The following is a 22,218-nucleotide window of genomic DNA, read 5'->3' on the forward strand; positions in this document are numbered from 1 at the left end:
CCTCATCGTTCACAAGAACAATTTTGTATCACCCTGCAAGCAAGGGAAATTTTGTTATAAAAAACTTTCTTTTGTAATTACAAAAAAAAAAAAAGGGTTAGTGGGGCTAAACAGGGCCAAAAGGAAGCCCTGTTTAGCCCCACTAACCATTTTTTTTACCTTCTGTTAATCGTCGCTATATAGCGACGTTTACCAGTGTCGCTATATAGCGACGATTAACAGAGTCGCTATATAGCGACGTTTTTATCGTCGCTATATAGCGACGTTTACATCGTCGCTATATAGCGACGATTAACAGCGTCGCTATATAGCGACGGTTTATAGCGACGCTCCTTTTCCGATGATTTTAACGACTTTTATAGCGACCTTTGCGCCCGTGAAAAAAAAAATTTTTAATGTAAAAAGCGTCGGTATTTCCGTCGGAAAATGGCCTATGCCTTGTAGTGCATCAAGGCTTAAGCCAAAATCATTCACTTTTTTTGGATTTCTGATATCACCAAATTTCTCCAAATCTATTCAAAATGCTCTACATGGGAGGCTGAGTCTCCTTCACCTAATAACTTGGTGATTAACTTGGAGATGATGATGGGTTTAATTTCAGAATGGTTTTGGTCTCTTCCCGTAATTATTGGATGAATGACCCCCTTCCTAATACTTGTCCTAAGATCCCCATCGCCTCATTGGTAACTAAGATTTGTGAAGTTAGAGAAACATGGATGTGTTTATCGAAGCTATGCATACATAGTATTATGAAATATAGGCGAAAGTTTATCTAGCTTATTTTTTTAGTTTTACAATATTGATAGGGTGTAGTATAATTTTATATATTCTTTTGGAAGTTGAAGTAAAAAATGTAAATCCTAGCATAAATTTAGATTTTTTTGCATAAAAGTTTCAAATATTGGTGAATTTCTCAAATGTTTATTTTTATTAGGGCATAAAATTTTTTGAAGCCAATATAAAATTTTATCTTCTTAACGAAACTAGCTTGAAAAAATCATCCATGAAGAGAAACATGAGGATATAGTGACCCTACTTTATATATTGGTGTTCTCGATGGAAGGTTCCATGTATTTAGCAGCTATACAAATGTAATATGTGAGAATAGGAATTTCAATTGTGACTTGTGGTTGGTGGGGCCTACCACGCTAGGCTAAAGGACTTCTAGGAAGTGGCATGCTGACCCCATCATTAGAGGCCTATAAGGGGTGATTGTTGGGTATGGCCTACCGTGCTCTATGGCCAATGGAACTTCGGATGTGGGAGATCTTTTTTTTGTATTCTTTTGGATTACTCCTTCGTCCACTATTTCTAGGATTTAAAATTCTTGATAGAATTTGGGGCCAAATTTAACCCTATACGAATGGATTTCATCAAAGAATGGATGTGATGGTACTTGATTTCCAATAGATATGATTGGACTTGGTTCCCTGAGTTCTAGGAGGAAAATAAAGAATGGGGAAAAGAGAGTAAAAAAGAGAGAAAGAGGTGAAAAGAGAGGGGGAAAAGAGAGGAAAAGAGAAAAGGAGAATGTTACAGCTATATATAGCTCCCCTAAATCAGCCTAGTCCTCAACTATGATTAGGAACATGGTGTTACCACTAAGCAACCTCACTTATCCAAAGATCCTCCTTGTGATTATTAATGTGGCAATCATCCATCCTTTTGGTATTACGAAGGCATTATGATCACGAACGTAATCAAGCATATGCTACTTAGCATCCTCCTATTGTTGATGCCCATACACATCAAGAGGAAAATCATATCTGCTGTTTGATGTCTCTCCAGAGAGCATACCTCTTGTTCGAGATCGTTCCACTTTTATTGTTGATTCTGGTGCTATTGGTAATATGACATATCAATCTCAATGGTTACATAATTGTCATGCTCATCTTCACAAGAAATTGGTTTATCTTGCTGATGACACTACTTGTCAATGTTAGAGCTATATATAGCTCGCCCTAACTCAGCCTAGTCCTCAACTATATATATGCCTATGATCTATGAATAAAATCACTTCCTTGGGATGAACTCTTGTGTCCGTCTCTCTCCTTTTTCTCTTCCTCCCAACGTGGTATTGGAGCCTCGATATGCTCTAGCATGACTGTGAGAAGAAAGCAACATGATTTTCGTCAATTTGACAAAGCGATCATTCAGCGAAAACGTCTTTTCTGATCATTTCGACCACTTGATCGTTAGGTTTCGAGCTGATATGCAAAAGTTGTAAAAGATGCATTGCAAAACAACCTCTCATCATGATGGATGAAAACTCCCACAATGGCTTGTTCAAAGAGTATGCGTCGGTTATTTTGACTGGCTAGATTACTATATTCCAATTTTAGGTAAGAAAGTTATGGTTTTTTTTTTTTTGCTGCTTGCTGTTAATAAACTGGTAGAAGAGTGCTTGAATAGGAAGATCAACACGTATAATTAGAGAGGACTTTATCTAGGACATGAGGATGGAAAAGGTTCATACTTTTGTAGAATCAACAATATTTGAAGCAAAAGAAAAAGCAATAATAAATTAGACTTAATGATAAGAAGCTTCGTGATATGGCATTTCCCACAACATCAAAGGAATTTGGTTTATCTCTATACCAATATGCAAAGAAAAGCTCCAACACATAGATCTATGTCATAGTGGTTGGTGATCTTGGAATTAACCATGGTCGTCTTGCTTAAAACCAATCACGTTTTTTGAGGTAGGTCCAAGTATAGATATTGACAGAGCTCTTTGGTTGAAGGATGTTCTATGAGTCCTGAGTAGCAAAGCAATTACACAAAGACTCAACAATTGATGCACTAAATAAGAAGCTGGTGAGTAAAGGATGCGCTAAATAAAAACTAGCTTAATAGATGTGAAGCATCCTTGGCTTTTTCTTTTGCAATAGCAGCATGAAGCCACACGTATTGAAGTGCTAAACTCTTGTTTTCACTGATGACCTAATAGAAAGAAGAAATTTCTTTCATATGATAGAAAACCTTTTGTCCAAGTGATTTTCCCAATCAACTTTCTCATCTGTAGAATGTATATAATTATCATGTAAAAGCATGGAGATTGGGCTATCTTACTCTTAATGACAAGATTGAGACTCTACTTGTCATCAATTAGATAAGATCTTCATCCCTAAATATTGACTGTGCTTGCAAAAATGATCCGACGCGCTTGGTTTTTGTGGATATGACCGGCGTGCGTTGCGTCTCCTCTTCATCTAAATTTTGTTGAGAGAGAAGAAGAAGAGTTGATAGACACACCAAATAGACTCCCAAAGACTGATTCATATTGATCACTAGTTACATTTATATAGGTGAGACCTAGTTCAAGTTAGGACAAGCTATATGTAGCTCTAACACCCCCACTCAAACAAAGGTCTCTAGCTACGGATGAAAAAGCCATTGGGGAGCACAAGGGAAAAGCCCGAGCTCCTATATACAAGTATTTACAAGTACGTAATGCAAATGTGCATTTATATACAAAAGGTCATCCATAGGTGTGTTAATCTTAGAAGAGAGAAGCTGTAAGAACTCCAAGTTCTGATCATAGCACTTTGAAGCGTGCCTTACTAAGTCCTTTAGTGAGAACAAGTATGTAATGCAAATGTGCATTTATATACAAAAGGTCACCCATAGGTGTGTTAATCTTGGAAGAGAGAAGCTGCAAGAACTCCAAGTTCTGATCGTAGCACTGTGAAGCGTGCCTCACTAAGTCCTTTAGTGAGAATATCTGCAATCATCTGAGAAGTAGGACAATGTTCAATCATTATCATCCCTTTCTTCACTTCATGTTTGACATAATGGTAATGAACAGCAATATGTTTGGATTTGTTGTGCTGAACATAGTCTTTAGCCAGACTTGTGGAACTTTGATTATCACATCTGAGAGGAGTACTGGATGATGGAGGATGACCAATATCTGCAAGCAATTGTCGTAGCCAAACCAATTCTCGAGCTGCTAGAGAAGTCGCTATATACTCAAATTGTGTGGTAGAAACAACAACACAACGTTGCTTCTTACTTGCCCAAGAGACCAAGCAACCATTGATAAAGAAGCAATTACCACTTGTAGACCGCATAGAGAAGTGAGAGCTTGCCCAGTCTACATCTGTATATCCCAAAAGATCAAGAGACATCATAGAAGATGATTTTGTATGATGTCGATAAACTAATCCAAAATCAAAAGTGCCTTTCAAATACTTTAGAACACGTTTTGCTGCAGACCAATGTTCCATTGAGGGAGTAGCCAGATATTGTCCTAGAAAATTGGCAGTAGAAAGAATATCTGGTCGAGTGTTCAAACCGACAAATTGTAGGCAACCAACAAGATTGGCATAGGGTTGATGTGAAACCTCAACATCATGAGTCAATCGAGTATTTTTCGATAGAGCTCACAAGACAAGGAGTGGTTGCAAAGTGAGCATTCGTCAAGCCAAACTTTTGAACTGCATCTTGAATGAATTTTGTTTGTCAAAGTAGCAGAATTCCCTTGTGACAAAATCACTGAACTTGAATACCAAGACATGAATGAATGTGACCAAGATCAACCATATCAAATGCTAAGGATAAGATTTATTTGACATGTTGCAAGAAATCGAGATTGTTGGAAACAAGTACGGTGTCATCCACATAAAGAGCAAGAATGACAAAAAGAGCACCATCACATTTGGCATATAAGTTGGGGTCAGAGAAACAAGAGTTGAAACCTTGAGATGTTAGAAACTGATCAATTTTCATGTATGGGAAGCTTGTTTTAGACCAGAAGAGCATGATGAAGGTGAAAAACAAGATGGTCCTTACTGGGAAGTATGAACCCTTCTGGTTGCTCCATATAAATCTCCTCTTTAAGATCTCCATTAAGAAAAGTAGTTTTCACATCCATTTGATGAATCTCCAAATCAAATTGAGTAGCAAAAGCCAAGAGTACCCGAACACTTAATGTGCTACGAACAATGGGTGAAAAAGTATCATGATAATCAACTCCTGCAATTTGTGATTATCCTTTTGGAACCAGACGAGCTTTAAACTTGTCAAAAGAACCATTAGCTTTAGTTTTACTTTTATAAACCCACTTATATTTGATAGGAGTGTGACCAGGAGGTTGTCCAATAAGAACCCATGTACCTTTAGAGATCAAAGAATCATATTCAGCTTCCATTGACTCTTTTGTGCAGAAGAGATAGCTTCTGTATAAGTAGTAGGGTCTTCATGAGCAACGATTGCATGGTCAATGGTTTCAAAGTCATCAACACAATCATGCGTAGAACCATGTTCAAAATCAATAGGCAGATCAACATAAATATCAACACTATCATTAGAGGCCTGTGTATGTGTAGGATGCAAATCAAGATTGTCAACACATTGCTCTGCAGATGGAGTAGCAGTGATCACAACAAGACAAAGCACCCATAGATGCACACACAGATGCATTTACTGAACTAAATAAAAAACTTACGGGTGTGTCTATTTGCGCGTCTGGAGACCCGCATCTATCAGCACGTCTATATAACAGATACATGCGTGTATAGATGCACATTTAGATGCCTAAATAGATGCTTTTATAAACCCGTTTATAAACGCCAAATTAGACGCTTGTCGAACAGACAAACGTGTTTATAGACGCACTCATAGACGCGCTTTATTATTATTTTTTTAAAATTTACAGAATGCATTTTAATTACAATTCCTAATAAAACATTACAACTCCAAAACGTAATAAAATTGAAAGCTCATGAAGTGCTTGTATATACATATAGCACGAAGCTAAGCCACGTCATGTGGCTTCAAGTACAAAAAATAAGGAAGCTAAGCCACATCATGTGGCTTCAAGTACAAAAAATAAGAGGAGTGTATATACAAGAGGAACGAAGCCAAGCCAATGGCTTTAAGTACAAAAAAGAGTAGCTAGCACTACTTCTACGACTAATCTATGTTCTTGAAGTCCTCGCTCCCTTCCACGCTCCCTTCTGCGCTCCCTTCTGCACCTCCTTCCTTGTCTTTCTCGTCGTCTTGTGCACGGGCCTATAAACAAGGGACAACATATATCAATGTATGAAAAATCAAATCTTTACTTATAATTTTGGCATTATTTAATTACTTTCAAATACCTCGGGGGCCGCTCCAGTAGCTCGGGTATACTGCTCCTCAGTAATCATCCCGTCATCATAGAAGTGCCTCCATGTATCTCCTCTGTGATGGTGATGGTGGTAGGCTATCTCCACAGGAGTAGGGTATCTACCCACAATCTCAAGCTGCAAGAGGGATTAGTACAAAGAAACAACCTCCGAATAAACTACATAAGCAATATAATTTGAGATTGATACTTACAAATTGGGCCTCCCATGATTCAACACCCCCTGCTCCAAAATGCATGCTTCCATATTCCTCCATCTGGATCCTTCATGCCTCCACATGCTGCAGACTGGGGTCCTCCCTCGCTAACTTCACTACTTTCTTCCACTCATGCTTGTGAGTGTGGGGCGGGCCCCTTGGTGGTTGACCTCCCTCAAGCCTGGCAAGCTCCGCTAGTGCCTACCTCTTAAGTGAAGATCTTTTATTGCCAAGTATTGTAACAATCTTTGACTTGGCCTATTTTTCTGTGAACTGGCAATTGGGGGGGTTAGGATACCCAGAGCGAACAACAATGATGGTCTCATCAGCCAACCTCTTTGGCTGGTCTTTGAAGTGGATAAAGCAATCTCTGTAATTGTTAGCAATTACAGAGCGCATGAAGGCCATGATATCATTCCCCCGCGCATCCATCAAGATGCCTCCTGTCTGAGTGATGTCATAGAATATCGTACCATCACCCGGAGGCACGTCTGAATCATCATCGTCCCTACCGCCACCCCTCCCAAAGCATTGTGCCATGCATCGCCCACCACTCTCCCTGCTACTACGCCTGCTACCGTGTCGTGTCAAGCTCGTACGCTAGCCACTCGTAGCTGGAGACTGCATGGGACTATGCTGACCACTCGTAGCTGGAGAACCCAGTCTCGACCGCACAGGAGTACGTGGACGGCTCTGCAAGACAAAAGGGCCTCCTGACGGCATGGGGGAAGGGGCATAAGACGGCATGATAGAAGGGGCATAAGTTGGCATGGGGGAAGGGGCATAAGATGGCATGGGGGAAGGGGCATAAGAAGGGGCATAAGACGGCTGTGCTGACTCCGCTGGGGTGATCTCAACAGGTGTGGGGTGGTTTTTAGTCTGTAGTGCCGACTCCTGGGGAGTGTTTAGAGTACCCGCCATATACCCGTATAACTCCGCAGGACTAGGAGGGTGCCCTAAAAGGTTATATAAGTCCTTCCAAATAGAATCCCGAGAATCAGGTGAGCCGGAAGTACTTCCTAGCCACATGTTGAACTGGAAAAAAGAAAAAAAATATATTATTGATGAGCTGTGAAGAAAGGGGAAGGGAAAAGAGAATCGGATTACTGTCGAAGCGCATCTATAGACGCATCTAATTAACGTGTCTATTTTCATGTATAATAGCACGTCTATAGACGTGACTGCCTATGTCTACAAATAGCCTAGACGCGCATTTAGATGCGCCTATAGACGCAGTTTTAGACGTGCTCTAAGACGCGTCTATAGATGCGCTCCGACAGACGCTCTTTTCTAAAAAGTAGAAAAGGACATTGCGCCCGACACACAAACATGACACTGATACCCATATCATGCATTTTTTGGATAGGAGGAAGTACAAATCTAAAGAGAGTTGGATACGAGAAAGTACAAATCCAAAGAGAGCAAACTTCCAAAAAAGATCAACTGCAAAAAGACTTACCTTGAATAGAGGTATGGAAGGTTCTTCTCTTTTTTCAAAGTTGTAGCTTCTCCTCCTTGTTCGCCCTCCTCTCCTTTAAGCTTGGAAGTAAGTGTGGGTGCCTTCCTCTTGAGTGTAAGCTTGGAAGCAAGTGTAGGTGCCCTCCTCTTAAGCGTCGAAACTGTGGATCAACTAATAACAAAACAAGCAAGCCGCGTGAAGTATAAGTAGTGTCAAGAAAAGCAAAGCGTGCTAAAAGCAGGTTTAAAAGCCACATCTATAGATGCATCTAATAGCGCGTCTATAAGCGTGTCTGTATACACAGAGTAGACGCGGTTTTAGATGCGGTTGTAAATGCACTTTTAAACGCGGTTTTAGACGCGAACCACAGGACAAACAGATGCTCTTTTAGACGCGCCACAGAGTTTGAGGGGAAACATTTGAAGAAGAGCAAATTTTTTTGGGTTGTTTGTTTGTAGGATGTCTTCATCTTCAATAAGTAGCTCCAGTGAGGATGAATTCCTCCGTATCCACCATCGCGAAATGTGGTTGGAGCAAAAAATCAAATGTATGTGTGATCGATGTCGAGGAAACAGGTATCGTGCATGCAGGATTACACTCAATCACATCTCAAAGTATGGAGAATGGGATGCAACCGTAAACATGGTAAGTGTTAAAGAGTTAAGGTTGATTGAGATACCTATGGGTGTTCATATGTTTGAGTTATGATCCCGTTTTAATTTGATATAGGATGTAGTGCCACACCCACATATGTTGCCCTATGCTCACCGTGAGAAGGCAAAGCGTCGGTGATATGAGGTGGGATCTTCAGGAGGGACCGTTACGGATGCATGGAGTGATGGTGATAGTAGCCCTCTGCCATTACCTCATGAAGCCATGGAGGAGGAGGTGTTTGATGATATGGTGCGGGATTTATATGTCCATCAAGGGAGGGATGATAGCATGGAGCAGGATGATCTTTTTACTGCATCATCGAATCCACTATTTGAGGGGTGCACATTCTCTATTCTATGTGCCTCCTTTGAATTACTAAACTTGCAAACCATCTATGGATGGAGCAATGCAAGTTTGAATGCATTACTCAGGTAAGCTTTTGCAAACATGGTGAATTATGCTGGTGGGTCAATTACTCGAATGCTTTTCCTCATTTATGGTCTTCACGTGCAGGCTATTGTGTAAAATGATTCCAAGGGAGAATAAATTACCGACCTCAAGAGATATGGCAAGGCAACATGAGACCTCTCTTGGAGGATTAGATTACAAGCGCATCCATGCATGTGTCAACGATTGCGTTTTGTTTCGTGGACTACATAAGGATGCAAGAGAGTGTCCTACTTGTGGAGAGGCAAGATATAGAGTAGATCTCAAAACTTTGGACGTGCCTCGTAAGGTTCTGCTACATTTTCCCATAATCCCTCGCATCCAACATATGTTCAAGTGCAAATTTATTGCAGAGCTCATGTCATAGCATTCCTCCCATTGATCAACCAATGGCAAGTGGAGAACTCCCGCGGACTCTCCTGCGTGGAAGCATATTGAAGACACATGGCCAAGCTTCGAGGAAGAACCTAGGAGCTTCAGACTTGGATTGGGTGTGGATGGTGTGAACCCATTTGGTCTCAAAAGTGCCTCTTACAGTGTATGGCCAATGATATTGGTGAATTATAATCTTCCACCCTCTATGGCTATTAAGAAAGGACATGTTATGCTGTCCCTTCTAATTCTAGAGAAACATAAAGTCAAAAACCCTGATGTTTATTTGGATCCTTTGATTGACGAGCTAGAGATACTTTGGAGAGGTATTGAGGTGCATGATGTGAGTAGGCCTTCCTCGTCACGAGACTTCAACTGCAAAGCAGTCTTGATGTGGACGATTCATGACTTCCCAGGCTATGGCGAGTGTTCAGGTAAGCATTGCACTTCTAATTATGAATAGGCAAAGGATGTGGCACCCTGACCCGCCTTCAACTCTTAATTGCATCTATTGTTCAGGTCTCAATACATCTGGTTACCATGCATGTCCTGTTTGTGGTCCTTCCCTAGTTGCCTCACGGGCAGACGCATTGAATAAGGTCATCTATGAGAATCATCATCGATTTCTCCCACCTGATCATCCTAGATATGTTGCCCCTTGGAATGAAGTCCTCCCACAATCACTCACGGCGGGAGATTGGATGAGAATTTGGGATGGTTCCACGACTCCTCCACCACTTGGCATGAGCCGATAAGGGTTTCTAACTATTATGTGCTATATTGGCTGGAAATAAAGATTGCCCGCTAACACTTTATTTTGTTTAGATACTCCATCTTTTATCGTTTACCATATTGGTCCCACCTCAAGATCAATCACCTGCTTGATCCCATGCATATCTTCAAGAATGTGGCATCTACCATTTGGGAGCATTTGAATGGGACACGAGATTCCGCAAGCATAAGGGAGGATCTACGTACCACAGGGAGGATGCGTGAAGCTTGGCCACAAGAGAGACCAAATGGGCATGTTTTTTACCTTGTGCACTGTGGATGTTATCAAAGCTAGAGATGGCGACGGTGAATACTACAATTCATACTCCCACTGGATGCATGAGGTGTTTGAAGGGAGGCTTTACAAAGAGCAAGAAAAGAGGTGTAGAGAAATTATATGGCTTGAAATCTCATGATTGGCACAAGATGATCCAAGTAAGTATTTTATGTGCATAATATCTTTTTTCTTCCAAATGTGTGAGCAAATAATTATAAGCAACTAATCAACCACCTTCTCGTGGGTTCAGTTCATACTACCTACTAGCATTTCACGTAGTGCATTGAAGGACGTGAAAGATTGTATTTACAAGATGGGTGACTTGTGAGGTACTTTACATGATACAAAATATGATGCGTATCAATGCTCCATGCAAGTTTGAATGCATATTGCTAATATGGTGTACTTTTTTATTTCTAGGTATGTGAGCTCAAAGGAAATAGATCCCACCACGCTTGAGAATGCTCGAGTTATGTCAGTGGAGGTGGTTTGTTTAGTGGAGGAGACATTTCCACGTTCTATTCTCACAAGCCAACTACATCTTATAGTGCATTTGGTGGATGAGATTGTTATATGCAGTACTATACATGCACAATGGTTGTTCTTCCTCGAGCGCTTCATGAAGACCTTGAAGGGCTTTGTGAGACAAAATGCAAGACCCGAAGGTAGCATGGCTGAGGGTTGGTTGGTACAAGAGTCACTTGTATATATTTCTGAGTTTCTTGTTGATGTGGATAGCTCTCTCCCACGACTATGGACTAGAGATGATGAAGACCTAAGGATGACCTCTATTGTGCCTCAAGGGAAAGGATGCAACAAAGCAATAGACACGGAGTTGCATAATAGTATCAACCTCTTTTGCGTGCTTAATAGTGATGTGATGAAAAGATGGGTGACAAGATACGAGGATGCAAAGGCAAGAAGACAAGAAGAAAGGGCCCTCTTTCGTACACACCACGGATCTCGTGTGCCATACCCTCAGTATCTAAGAGCACTTCCAAAGGATATTCATGTGGATTGGCTACTTGATGAAATGGAGAAAGTAGAGAAAGACGAGGGGATGCATATCGCAATGGAAGAATGGGAGTATGCTAGGGGATGCATGAGCAAGGTCAGTATATAGAATGTTATGCATAAGTTAGGAGCTTTCAATAATTTAGATTGCTTATTTAATTGATTTTTTCTTGGTGTAGTGCACTATGTTCAATGCTATATATGGTGTGAGGGCAAGCATTTTCGAACACAACGGATTGATGATTAGAGAAACACACAAGATTGCGGCATCATTGCTAGCTTTGAGGGAGCCAATGGAGCCATGGATGATTATTGTGGCATAATCCAAGATATTATTAAGCTTGACTTTCGACGCTTCTTTGTGTATGTTTTGGATATAAAGTGGTTTAAGGACGTGGTGAAAAGAGGCCCTAATGCAACAATCAAACGCCATGCAAGTGGCTTTGTAACTATTGACTCCAAAAAGTTTTGGCAAAGTAGAAAGGACACACTAGTACTACCGCAACAATGTGAACAGGTACTGTGCACACATATAAAAATACTCGCTTTTAAATATTTGATGCAAGAAAAATAACATGATTGTATTTGTGTTTGAATTAGGTTGTCTATCAACCAATGGTGGATAATAATAGATGGTGGCATGTCATACCTATTATGCCACATTCCAAAGTGATGTATAGTACATTTACTAATATGGAGCATATGGAGGATGATCATGGCCATGGACGTGATGATGACCATGATACGAGAGAGGAGGATGATCATGAGATAGGAGATACAGATATTGAGGCCATTACCCGTGAGGACGAGCCTACCATTGGTGATGCTGATTTCGATGAGCACATGAGTAGCACAAGTAGTAGTGGGTTGAATGTATTTGTAGATCTAAACACTTGTTTGGATTTTGAAGTAGATAGTTTGACAAGGGTTGATCTCATTGAGGATGAGATTGAACCGTAGCCCCATCACTGATCTCATTGAGGATGAGATTGTCTCATTCTCCTCACCTCACTTAATTCTTGTATATGTGGGCTTGCAAAAAAACATTGATGTTCTGTTAAAATTATGTTCTTTGGTAATCATGGGCAATGTTTGGAAAGCAATGATGTACACCAAAATCTCACTTTCTGTATTCTCTGGTTTGCGTCTATCTACGCGTCTAAATGCGCGTCTAATTCTCAGTGTAAACGCACAAATAAATGCGTTAATACACACGCAAATAGACGCGCTGATAAACGCGATATTAGACAAGCCCATGTTTCTCAGAGTAGACGTGCAATTAGACGAGTTAATAGACATGCAAATAGATGAGTTGTTAGATGCACATGTAGACGTGCTCGTAATTCCTCTACTAAAGCAACACCTATCGACGCACCCGCTATTTTGCCCATCTACCAAGCGTGTCTATAGTTGCTTTGTAATGTTGTGGATGCCATCAGATGAACAAGTAGTAATGACATCATAAGTGGAATCATGATCAAATAAAAAAGGAAAGACAAAAAGTAAGGACTCAGCGTCCTCTGCATCCTCGATAGACCATGTCCCTCCCATTAACTGCTCATTGAATATGGCATCACAATTGATTATCACCTTCTTTGAAGAGGGATCATAGAATTTATAACCTTTAAAATTCGGAGAATATCCAATGAATATGACCTTTTTTCCAAGAAGATCTAGCTTTTTCCGTGTCTCTTTTGGTACATGAATATAAGCAATGCAACCAAAAGTTTGAAAATGTGATATAGAAGGAGTCTCCCCTGTCCAAGCTGTGATTGGTATCTGACTAGAAGGTACAATTGTAGGAAGATAATTTTGCACAAAGATGGCTGTCAGAAGTTCTTCTGCCCAAAAGCTTTGAGATAATCTAGAATGAAGGAGCATACACATCACATAGCATCAAGAGAAGTGCGATTCTTACACTCTGCATGAGCATTGTGTTGAGGAGAGCAATAATCATTAAAAAAATTAGAAATATGTTCTCCACCGTTGTCACTATGAAGGGTCTTGATCTGAAAACTAGTATGAAGTTCTGTAGCAGTTTTATATTGCTTGAATATTGATAAGGCTTCTGACTTATGTCACAAGAGAAATGCAGTTGTATATCTTGACCAATCGTCAACGAAAGTGATAAAATACCTGTAGAAAGACTTGGATGGAGGAAAAGGTCCACATATATTAGTGTGAACAAGATCCAATAAAGCATGTAATGAGTTGAAGTAGATGCATGAAAGGGTTTTCGATGATGCTTGCCAAGAGCACAATATTCACAGAGGCCCATGTGAGGACGAGCTGGGAGATTCATACCATCCACAAGATCATGACGATTTATAGCAAGTAGCTTGGCAAAATCCGAATGAACAAAACGATGATGCCATAGCTTGCAGTCCAGATCACCAAGGGCTATAACCACATTAGCAATATCATCATTTAAGGAAAGTTGAAAGAGGTTACCATTCCAAGCAGCAACTGCTATGGTATGTCCATCTTTTTCAATCCGACACTATGTGTGGTCAAAGCCAATAAAGAGACCAAGATCAACAAGTCGTGCAACAAAAAGAAGATTTCTCTAAAGATCTGGAACATGGAGAACACCTCGCAAGACTCTTGTTGAAGAAAAAGTGCCAAGATATAAATCACCAACACCCATGACTTGACAAGTAATGTCATCAGTAAGATAAACCAATTTCTTGTGAGGAAGAGCATGATAATTATGTAACCATTAAGATTGATATGTCATATTACCAGTAGCACCAGAATCAAGAATAAAAGTGGAACCATCTCGAACATGAAGTATCCTTTCTGGAGAGACATCAAAATAGATATGATTTGCCTCTTGATGCGTATGGGCATCTTGTTGTTGAGCAGCATATGCTTGAGTATGTTCATGATCATAACGTCTCTTGTAACACCGAAAGGATGGATGATTTCCGCCACAATATTCGCAAGGAGAATTATTGGATAAGCCGGGTTGCTAAGTGGTAACACCATGTTCCTCATCATATTACCGAGCCCAACAATCAGAGATAACATGACCATGCTTATCACAGTAAGAACAATGTTTCTCAGGATATTTGAGACGAGAAGAATTGCCACCTCTATACAGATGACCACCACGTCCATTATAACTACCACATCCATATTTGGAGAAAGGACGCTTGCGAGCAACACAAGCTATCTCTGAATCTGCATCATTCATTGTTATCATGACAGATTCATGACTTTATGATGCTCGCGTCGTTGAGCGTACTCAATCAAAGAAATACATGTTTTATCAAAATCAATCTCGTTTTTGTTGGAAAGGATGGTAACAATATTATCATATAATGGATCCTGGACTGTGTCGAGAAAATAGGTCACCAATTGATTTTGTGGAATAGGTGCACCAACAGCAGCAAGTTGATTGACGATATTCTTGAATGAGTCAATATGAGTTGTCATAGGAGCTCCAACTTTGTACAGAGTGCTCAAAATATTACAAAGATAAAGAATCTCTGTGACAAATTTCTTCTCAAAAGTAGCAACGAGATATTCCCTTATTGCATGAGAAGAAGGAAGGGCAAATACATCCAGCATAAGAGAATCATGTAAAGCAGATAAAATATACTGACGAGCTGCTTTATCACGAGAATGCCCATCAGCAGAGTCAGATCTCCATTGGTCAAAGAGAGAGCCTTGAGTCACAAGAGCATGATTCGAAGTTGCATCAACAGGTTGAGATGGGCAAACGAGATCACCAGGAACAGATCATTGGCCAGAAGGAAAGCCGTTGACAATTATAGATGCGGAGGTATTTTTGGCGAAAAGCACTACGATCATGTCGATCATGAAACCAATACGTTTATCACGAAGCCATGTGATTCTTGGTGAAAAGCAGTACGAGCGTGCTAATCACGAAACCAAGAAAAAAGTAGTCGTCATGAAAACTGACGTAACTTTCTGCTCCAAAGTCTGATTAGGGTGTTTAAGTACTTAGAACGAAGAGCACGATGAGAGCTACGTCTACAAATCAATCTACAATCCATTTGCCACTGATAAATTTCTCAAATTTTCACCAGAAAACCTCTAAAAAACCACATCAAGTTAGACATGTCAAAATCGACAAGAGAAAATAAGCGATGAGATATTGAAAGCACTATGTAATGAAATCAACAACTAATACTTCTTGTCTTTCTTCATTATAGTTCGGGGGGGTCACTCATCATATGTAACCCTATCACGTGAGTTCAACAGAAGGATATTTTTTATTTCTAAAATTTACAGAAATAAATATACATAAGGGACTATTTAAAATAGTTTTGGAAAAAATTTACAGATTTGTATAGAAAAGGGGTACATTTTATTAATGAAAAATTTATAGATAAGGGATTTTAGAAATATGCCTTGAATGCATGTGGTATAGAGGGTTTATACATAGTGACCCCCCCAAGCATTATAGTGCATACAATAGCAACACCTTTGTAGCTCTGATACCATGTTGAGAGAGAAGAAGAAGAGATGATCTAGACACACCAAATAGACTCCCAAAGACTGATTCATACTGATCACTAGTTAGATATATACAGGTGAGACCTAGTTCAAGTTAGGGTGAGCTGTATATAGCTCTAACAAATTTTTGTGGAGTCATGTAGGTAAAGAAGTTTTCTTTATGTGATTGATCCTCTTATTGCTCCATGTGGGAATGTGAAAGCATGATATGCTAGTGTGTTAGATCTAAGGGAACACAAATACTGAGTGCAAGATGCTATGATCAATTGGTCGAGACTAAAAGCGGAAGGGAGATGCTGTATCAGGAGGCTTCTTATCATTAAGTCTAATTTTTCATTTCTTTTTCTTTTGCTTTAAATATTGTTGATTCTATAAAAGTGTGAACCTTTTCCATCCTCTCTCATTATGGGTGTTCACCTTCCTGTCTAAACACTCTTCTACCTATTTATTGACCGTAGGAAGCAAAAGGAAATAACCATAACTTTCTTACCCGGTCAAAATACCCGGTGCATTATACTCTTTGAACAAGCCATCGAGGGTTGTTTTCATCAATCATGATCACAATACTCATTTGCAATGCATCTTTGATAACTTTTTCATATCAACTCAAAACCTAGCAATCAAGTGGTTGAAACAATCAGAAAGAACATTCTACGAATGATAGCGTTGTTAGATTGACGAAAATTATGTTGCTATCTTCTCACAGTCAGATTAGTGTTAATTTTGATTACTATCCTAAAAAGGAGTCTTTGGACTCACTTGCACGTTAAAGGGCCTTTTTGGTTATGGTCTTGCAAGTTTTCTAGGGAGACCAGAGCTTCAAGTAGGATGCCTTACTCATTGATACTACTTTTGATATATATTCTCCATTCAACATGGGTGCAGATAAAGGTGTCAATAATCCTAGCCATGGTAAAATGAAAGAGGTAAACATAGTTGTGGAAATGTATGCCTTTTACCAAATATTTTTAGGAACATAATTCTTTGTCATTAGGTAAAACTTTCCACAATATAGAGTTACCAACTTGAGTGATGAGGGATGCCTTAAGAGGGGAGATAGCATCAAAAGGTGAGAATAGATTGAGTGATAGGACCATGAGAGGTAGATGCAGTGAGTAAGTGCGACACAATTTTAGGGGGGTCACTCATAAAGATGTAAGAATAGCATGTGGGGCAAACAAAAGAATTTTTTAAACTCAGCTTGTCTTGGCACATTTTTTACATAAGAAGGGTACCATTAAAAGGTGGTATTCACAGATTGGATACAGAAAGGGTGCATTTTTTTCATAATTAAGGGACTCTTCAATTAGTCCTTGAATGCACATGATACAGAACTTACATAAAGTGAACCCCAAGGACACAATTGAGTTTGAATGAGTTTCGAAATGATCAAGACAAAACTATAACAAGAGAGACCTTTGAAACCATGGGTATTGGCACAAGGGAGAGTATGAGTTTGACTTTGTAATATTTTTTCTCTCATGCCCACGTTACAAAATCAAATTCATACTCTACCTGCTAAACTCATATTTTCTAGGAGTGTTAGAGATATAGTCTTATTGTTAAATTTTCTTGATCAACCCTCAAGAAACAATTGCCTTGATAATGGGTTCCTTTGCTACCTCGTCCTCTTCTGCCAGTATTATGTGGGCCGGATTCTCCCAACCAGCCCCTTCTCATTACCAAATTTAAGAGGTAAGTCTTCTAATCCTCTCTCCATCTTGCCATTTGCCATCCTGACATTCAAATGCTAATCCATAAGTGCAATTGCCAAATTCCAGAGGTAAGCTTTTTATTCATTTCATCTAAGAACGTCTGCAATCTTGCATCGAACGTTTGACTAATCATATTAATCTATAATGCTTGTCTCAGAACTCCGCTCATTCGGTGCTAGCAGCATCTGGAAAAATCTCCCGCATTGTCAATTGAAACAACATTTGACAACAAGCTAAGAAAGAAGACTTTTCACCGCTCGTAATAGTTTCTGCCCCAATCTGAGTTGAAGATATCAGTTATTTCTTTGAAGTCTATGTTGTTTCAAAATGATCGAATGATTTTAAAGATCTTTCAATGAACTAACATACATTAAAAAAAGAAATTGATAGAGCAATATGGACAAAAATATGATAAAAAATTTATGCTCTTCCTCCAAATATAGAAGAGATTCTATGTAGTTCTCCTCTGCTCAACACCATCCCTAACATGAAAGAGAATATAAAACATTTTCAAGTATGAAGAGGATGGAACTGAATTAGATAAAAATAAATTATTTCATATGAGTAATTGTGTGACCATGTGAGCCAAAAAAAGTAACAAAAGATGTATGTTGTTCCTACAAATATAGAAGAGATTCTACGTTGTTCTCCTCAACTCAACACCATCCCTCACATGAAAGAGAATAAGAAACATTTTCAAGTATGGAGAGGATAGAGATGAATTAGATAAATATAAAAATTTTAATATGAGTAGTTGTGCGAAGATGCGAGCCAATAACATTTTCTCAAAGAAAAATCTTTGAAAGAAGACAATTCAATGAAGCACAAGCTGAAACAAATTCATGAGCAAATCTTTAAGGCAATAAATATTGGCTTATGTGAGCCTCGATAATCCTACGGTGAATGCAAACAATGCATTTAACTACGAATATAAAGGAGGTAGATACCGTTAAAAAAGTGAATACAGTGCATGTCACTCAACTCAAAGCAAAAGTGACACTTGTTAATATGCCACGCATGCACTCAGAGTAAAAATGTGTCTCGTAAATAGCACACAAAACAAAAATTGTTTCCTGACTGCCGTTCGATTGTGCAGATCTTGAACTATTATGTAAAGTTTGGTCCCTATAATCAAATGATTTTACAGATCTTTTAATGAATTAACATGCGTTTCAAATTGAAATTGATAGAGCAATATGAACAAAAATTAAATAAAAAATTTACGATCTTCAACCAAAAATAGAAGAGATTCTACATAGTTTTCCTTTGCTCAACACAATCCTTCACATGAAAGAGAATAGAAAACAATTTCAAGTATGAAGAGGACGCAAATGTATTTAATAACTTTTTTTTTTTCATATGAGTAATTGTGCATTCATGTGAGACAATAAACATTCTCTCAATAAAAAATATAGATTAAAAGCTCCTCTACTCACTAAAATACATGCATTATGCTCTTGGATGCTATGAGCTTTTGCAAACTCCAATATGAAATTGGAAATTGGAAAATTGGCAAGAGATCTTTAAAACTGATATGATCTGGCTTGGACATCTTTAGAACTGAGCTTTGGAGTAGAACGTCTGGCCGAATTGCCAAGTTGATGGAGCGACGTCGAAAGCGTTGATAGTTCTACCATCGCTAGTGGTGACGCTGAATGACAGAATCTGGCCCACCAAGACCTCCTTGCTTTGCCAGTTCTGACCCCAGTTCCTAGACATGGGCAGCCAGCCAGTTTTCGAGCCCTTGATCGCCACTCTCACAATGTCGCCTGCCCCTCCAACGTTGGTTATCAGGACCAGATTGAAATATGGATTACCCTTAATGGTGAATCGGATACCTCCTTGTTTTTGGCAAGGTACCCTGCACATGACCACCGCAACTTGTCAACTCACAAACTTGATTTGCGTAAGCGATTATGCATGACGGCCAGTGGGCGAAACATTTGTTACCTTCTGTACAGCACTGGGACGATTCCCGCTTTATATTTTGCGATCTGCTCAAAAGCAGGTTGCGCCATGTCAAAGTGCTCGAGAGGGGGGTTACACCATCCGCCTGCCGTGTTGGGAAGGTCGTAATTCGGTGGACAGAAGTTTGTAGCTGTGATAAAGATAGAGCCGGGAAGGCACCATTGGGGATCGTCGTGACATACGATCTCAAAGCACGCTCCGCAGGCGGCTCCCCCGTTGAAGAGAGCTGTGCTGAGAGCGGCAGTCTTGACTCCGTAACCCTGCGCATGAAGATCGCCATACCCGCAAGCTCCATCTGCAACACAGTACATGGCCAATCAGGATGAGCAAACCCAAAGATCTATACTGACCAGCTTAGAACGTTGATTTCAGCAAAGTTTATTATTGCCAGGAGTGCGTACCCATGGTCCCCGATCCATCGCTACCTCCGTAGAAGGTAACATGGGCAGGATGCCACTGTTGGTCTCCGTAGGCTGCTCGGTCGAGCAGTACAAGTGCCAACATAAGTGAAATGATAAGTGTGGAAGGATTCTTCATCATCGTTGAAGAGCTTGTGGATCTCTGATCAAGCAGGGCCTTTATGTAGGACTTGTAATGACGTCCGTCATGTCCGTCGGTCTCTTGTCTCGAGAAAAGACCGACCTCGTAGCTTTGATCCGTCTACGCCTTGATACGAGCATGGAACCCTCACCAAAATACTTTTGCCGCATAGTGCACAACCATATCTTCAAGGAAATGACGTCCACCATGTCCGACGAAACTTAGCTATGATCTGCTTGAGATTGGATCTTGTGAACTTACGATGCCTCGGAGCAGTCTTTTAGTTTAAGAGGTCCTACGAATGCAAACCCTATGTAAAATACCTTTGTCGGACACGTAAACATAATGCATAACTCAAAGGAAATGCTCAAATTTGAAAAAGTATACGCCTAAAAGAGAATAGCCAAAATACCATATGTAACTTGCGCTTGTAGTGATAAGTCTTGTTATTGTTTATGCATCCCATATGGTTGCTAATGCTACTCATAAATCTTCTCTCACCACATCTATCACATGCTTTAGCAAAATTCAAGCGTTTTGTTGGTGGAGGGGAATGAGCACAAGTCCTATCATGAGCATACTCTAGCCATGGGCATGTTACTAGGTTTAAGGTGGTCACAAATAAAGGAGTAGCATATAATATTAAGATTAATGCAAGTAATATAGTGATAAGTCTTGTTATTGTTTATGCATCCCATATGGTTGCTAATGCTACCCATAAATCTTTTCTCTCACCACATCTATCACATGCTTTAGCAAAATTCAAGCGTTTTGTTGGTGGAGGGGAATGAGCACAAGTCCTATCATGAGCATACTCTAGCCATGGGCATGTTACTAGGTTTGAGGTGGTCACAAATAAAGGAGTAGCATATAATATCAAGATTAATGCAAGTAATATATCAAGATTCCTAAATACGTTCAAGTGCCAAAGATTTTCAAGCCTTAACATAAGGACTTCACTTAATTTGTTATCTCATAGGAAAGCAAGGTCAGTTAATACGTTAATAGCGTATTGGGCCAAACTCATAAAATGACAATATACTCAATTAGCCAATTTAAAAACTAGGGTCACTTATTCCAAATCACCTGATCTAAGAGGAGGTCGCAACCTCTAAATAGCCCGTCTAATCCTTTACTACAAGAATCTTAGCCTTAGATCTACAATAGCCCGTCGGCCCATTCTAGTAGTTAGGGAGTAGGAGAGGAAATCCAATCATCAATAGTCCAATCATGCACAACAACACAAAGCAACTATAGATGCGCTTGGTAGACACGCAAAATAGTGGGCGTATCTATCGGCGTTGCTTTAGTAGAGGAATAACAGGTGCGTATACAAGCACATCTAATAACTCGTCTATTTGTGCATCTATTAACACGTCTATACTGCGCGTCTAATCTGAGAAAATATGGGCCCATCTAACATCGTGTTTATCAACGCGTCTATTTGCGCGTGTATTAACACGTTATTTACACATTTACAATGAGAATTAGACGCGCATTTAGACGCGTAGATAGATGCAAACCAGAGAATACAGAAAGTGAGATTTTGGTGTACATCATTGCTTTCCAAACATTGCCCATGATTACCAAAGCACATTATTTTAACAGAACATCAATGCTTTTTTGCAAGCCCACATATACAAGAATTAAGTGAGGTGAGGAGAATGAGACAATATGTAAAATAGTTTTGCCAATATCAATGCAAGTAATATTTCAAGATTCCTAAATACATTCAAGTGCCAGGAAGATTTTCAAGCCTTAACATAAGGACTTCACTTAATTTGTTATCTCATAGGAAAGCAAGGTCAGTTAATACGTTAATAGCGTATTGGGCCAAACTCATAAAATGACAATATACTCAATTAGCCAATTTAAAAACTAGGGTCACTTATTCCAAATCACCTGATCTAAGAGGAGGTCGCAACCTCTAAACAACCCCTCTAATCCTTTACTGCAAGAATCTTAGCCTTAGATCTACAATAGCCCGTTGGCCCATTCTAGTAGTTAGGGAGTAGGAGAGGAAATCCAATCATCAACAGTCCAATCATGTTACAATGTTTTAAAAAGAGTCTACAAAATAATAAGCGCTACAAAATGCCAAGAGTGCGGAAGTTCAAAATGGCAAATCTGATGAAGTATTGTGCTACAAATAGCAAAAGTGCCAAAATAAAAAATGACAAAATGTCCTATCC

The 22,218-nt window shown here is 39.6% G+C and overlaps 1 protein-coding gene across 1 annotated transcript; it reads right to left on the minus strand.

Annotated features, from left to right (window-relative positions):
* Positions 1 to 19,072: 19,072 nt before the first annotated feature.
* On the minus strand, positions 19,073 to 20,023 carry LOC147905918 (expansin-A2-like). Its single transcript, XM_087382310.1, has 3 exons — positions 19,888 to 20,023; positions 19,469 to 19,781; positions 19,073 to 19,379 (listed from the first exon to the last, which is right to left on the minus strand). Exons 1-3 carry the CDS (start codon positions 20,021 to 20,023, stop codon positions 19,073 to 19,075), a joined length of 756 nt encoding a protein of 251 aa, XP_087238436.1.
* Between the last annotated feature and the right edge of the window lie 2,195 nt (positions 20,024 to 22,218).

This window comes from Dipteris shenzhenensis, chromosome 1 (genome assembly GCF_047967505.1).
Source record: "Dipteris shenzhenensis isolate YYH24624 ecotype China chromosome 1, Dip_SZ_1.0, whole genome shotgun sequence".
In the NCBI taxonomy this organism is placed as follows: Eukaryota; Viridiplantae; Streptophyta; class Polypodiopsida; order Gleicheniales; family Dipteridaceae; genus Dipteris; species Dipteris shenzhenensis.

Excerpts from the sequence above, each read along its gene's own strand:
- LOC147905918 (XM_087382310.1), bottom strand. The coding sequence starts at position 20,023 with ATGAAGAATCCTTCCACACTTATCATTTCACTTATGTTGGCACTTGTA. Across the intron at positions 19,782-19,887 it reads CGATGGATCGGGGACCATGG|ATGGAGCTTGCGGGTATGGC; the intron begins GTACGCACTCCT and ends ACTGTGTTGCAG. Across the intron at positions 19,380-19,468 it reads GTCCCAGTGCTGTACAGAAG|GGTACCTTGCCAAAAACAAG; the intron begins GTAACAAATGTT and ends GGTCATGTGCAG.